The following is a 1,623-nucleotide window of genomic DNA, read 5'->3' on the forward strand; positions in this document are numbered from 1 at the left end:
GGAAGTTGGTCTGGCGATGTACACCAGCCACCATGCCGTCTACAACGAACAAGTCCCACCACGTCCTGCGCCAGCTCTCTTCCAGCACGGGAATACCGCGCCCATACTGCGTCGCATACTCACGGGTATTCAGTCCGAGTTCGAGAGCGATGCGCTCGGCGTCACCAAGCAGATTTCGAGCCTTTTCCTGCTCACAGCTGCCGTCGAGGCCTACGATTAGGAGGATCAGGGCTTGTACAAAGAAGCCGTCCCTCCGAGTTGTTGGATCTTGGACCAGACGCAAGGCCTCATCCAGGAAGCCAGCCCGCGCAGGCCCCACATCGAGGAAGAGAGCTCCAACCCACCGAAGGGCAGCCAGAAGAGGCTCCATGTTGGTGTCTCTCATGATACGGAGCAGCCATTCCTTGGGTAGGGCAAATGGGTGCGAGGCATGGAAATGGTGGTAAAAGGAGTCGAGGTATCGTTCAGCCAAGGTAGGCACGGGGACTTGCGCAGGTACACCGGGCTGAGATTGGCCCAGGGCCAGCTGGGTCGAGTTGAAGCCGATGGCAGCACCGAAAGACCGGTAGAGCTGCAAATTTGAAAAGTTGGGCGTCGCGGCAAAGGTAGTGCTGGGCGTATCTGGAAGCACGACGCCCGGGGTATTAAATGCCATTCCGTTCTGCATCGTCGTGGGGACTGAAGTGCCGTTTGCGCCAAGTAGCATTGGACAGCTATTGTCGCCGACACCTACGGTGGAAGTGGGGGAAGAAGACCGCGCTCTCTTGTTCGGATTGGCGGTGTTATTCCTCCTCGGGCCCTTGTAGCCGCGCCGAGAAGCGACGTAGACGCACTCGGACTGGGAGCTCAGGCATCGCGAGCACGGGTTCTGGCCGTCGCACTTGAGATGCTTGCTGCGCTGTCACAGAATAAGATTGAGGTCAGTCTTGGCCTCGCTAGGGATGGTACTCTCACGCCAAAGAGGGTGGTGCCCGTCTCGCCGTCACCGTCTCCGCCGGAGCCAATGAGGAGCAGGGAGAGACGACGACGGGGGACCTGAGCTGACATGGAGGGGCGACTTACGCATGCGAGACATGCAGCGGGGACCGCTACGACGGGAGGCTGTTGTCCTTGGGATCGGGAATCACTGGTCGCCGAGGAGGATGCGTTTGGCGAGTCGCGGTCGGCTGGTGACTCGGAGTCGGGCACCATTGCCAGAGGGTTCGGGGACCCGTTGCTGTGTGTGCTGTGTGTGCTCCCCGGGGGAGGTGGGACTTCGGGCGACAGCGAGGATTGCATGTCGAAGACTATTCTTCAGGTTTGGTAATTGCGGCCGGTTGCCGTGGGCTCCCCGGGATTCGTTTTAACTCGATTGCGGTATGCTGTCAATGTTCTGTTTATCTCTCTGTGTCTGCCTCAATCTTTGGCCTCTGGCAAGGCGCGGGAAGTCGATGGGTGGTTGCAGGAGGGAAAGAAGACGCTTGGTCGGCGACAAAGAAGGTGCCAGAGGGCGTATTAGTATCCCGTTGGTAGCGAGGACCAGGAGAGCAGAATGTTTGTGACCTCTGGCCACACCCAAACCATGAACCGGGAGGCAGCAAGAAAGAGCTGCCGCGCACGGATACGGTGAGTTGAACCCTTCAA

At 59.1% G+C, this 1,623-nt stretch overlaps 1 protein-coding gene across 1 annotated transcript; it reads right to left on the reverse strand.

Annotated features, from left to right (window-relative positions):
• Positions 1 to 22: 22 nt before the first annotated feature.
• BDZ83DRAFT_756593 (uncharacterized protein) lies at positions 23 to 1,278 on the reverse strand (the record flags this gene model as incomplete). The annotated part of the gene is made up of 2 exons (XM_060514768.1): positions 23 to 898; positions 955 to 1,278. Coding segments are annotated over 2 exons (1,200 nt in total), but the record flags the coding sequence as incomplete, so codon positions are not given.
• Between the last annotated feature and the right edge of the window lie 345 nt (positions 1,279 to 1,623).

This window comes from Colletotrichum acutatum (genome assembly GCF_030867785.1).
Source record: "Colletotrichum acutatum strain CBS 112980 chromosome Unknown BDZ83scaffold_132, whole genome shotgun sequence".
Lineage (NCBI taxonomy): Eukaryota > Fungi > Ascomycota > Sordariomycetes > Glomerellales > Glomerellaceae > Colletotrichum > Colletotrichum acutatum.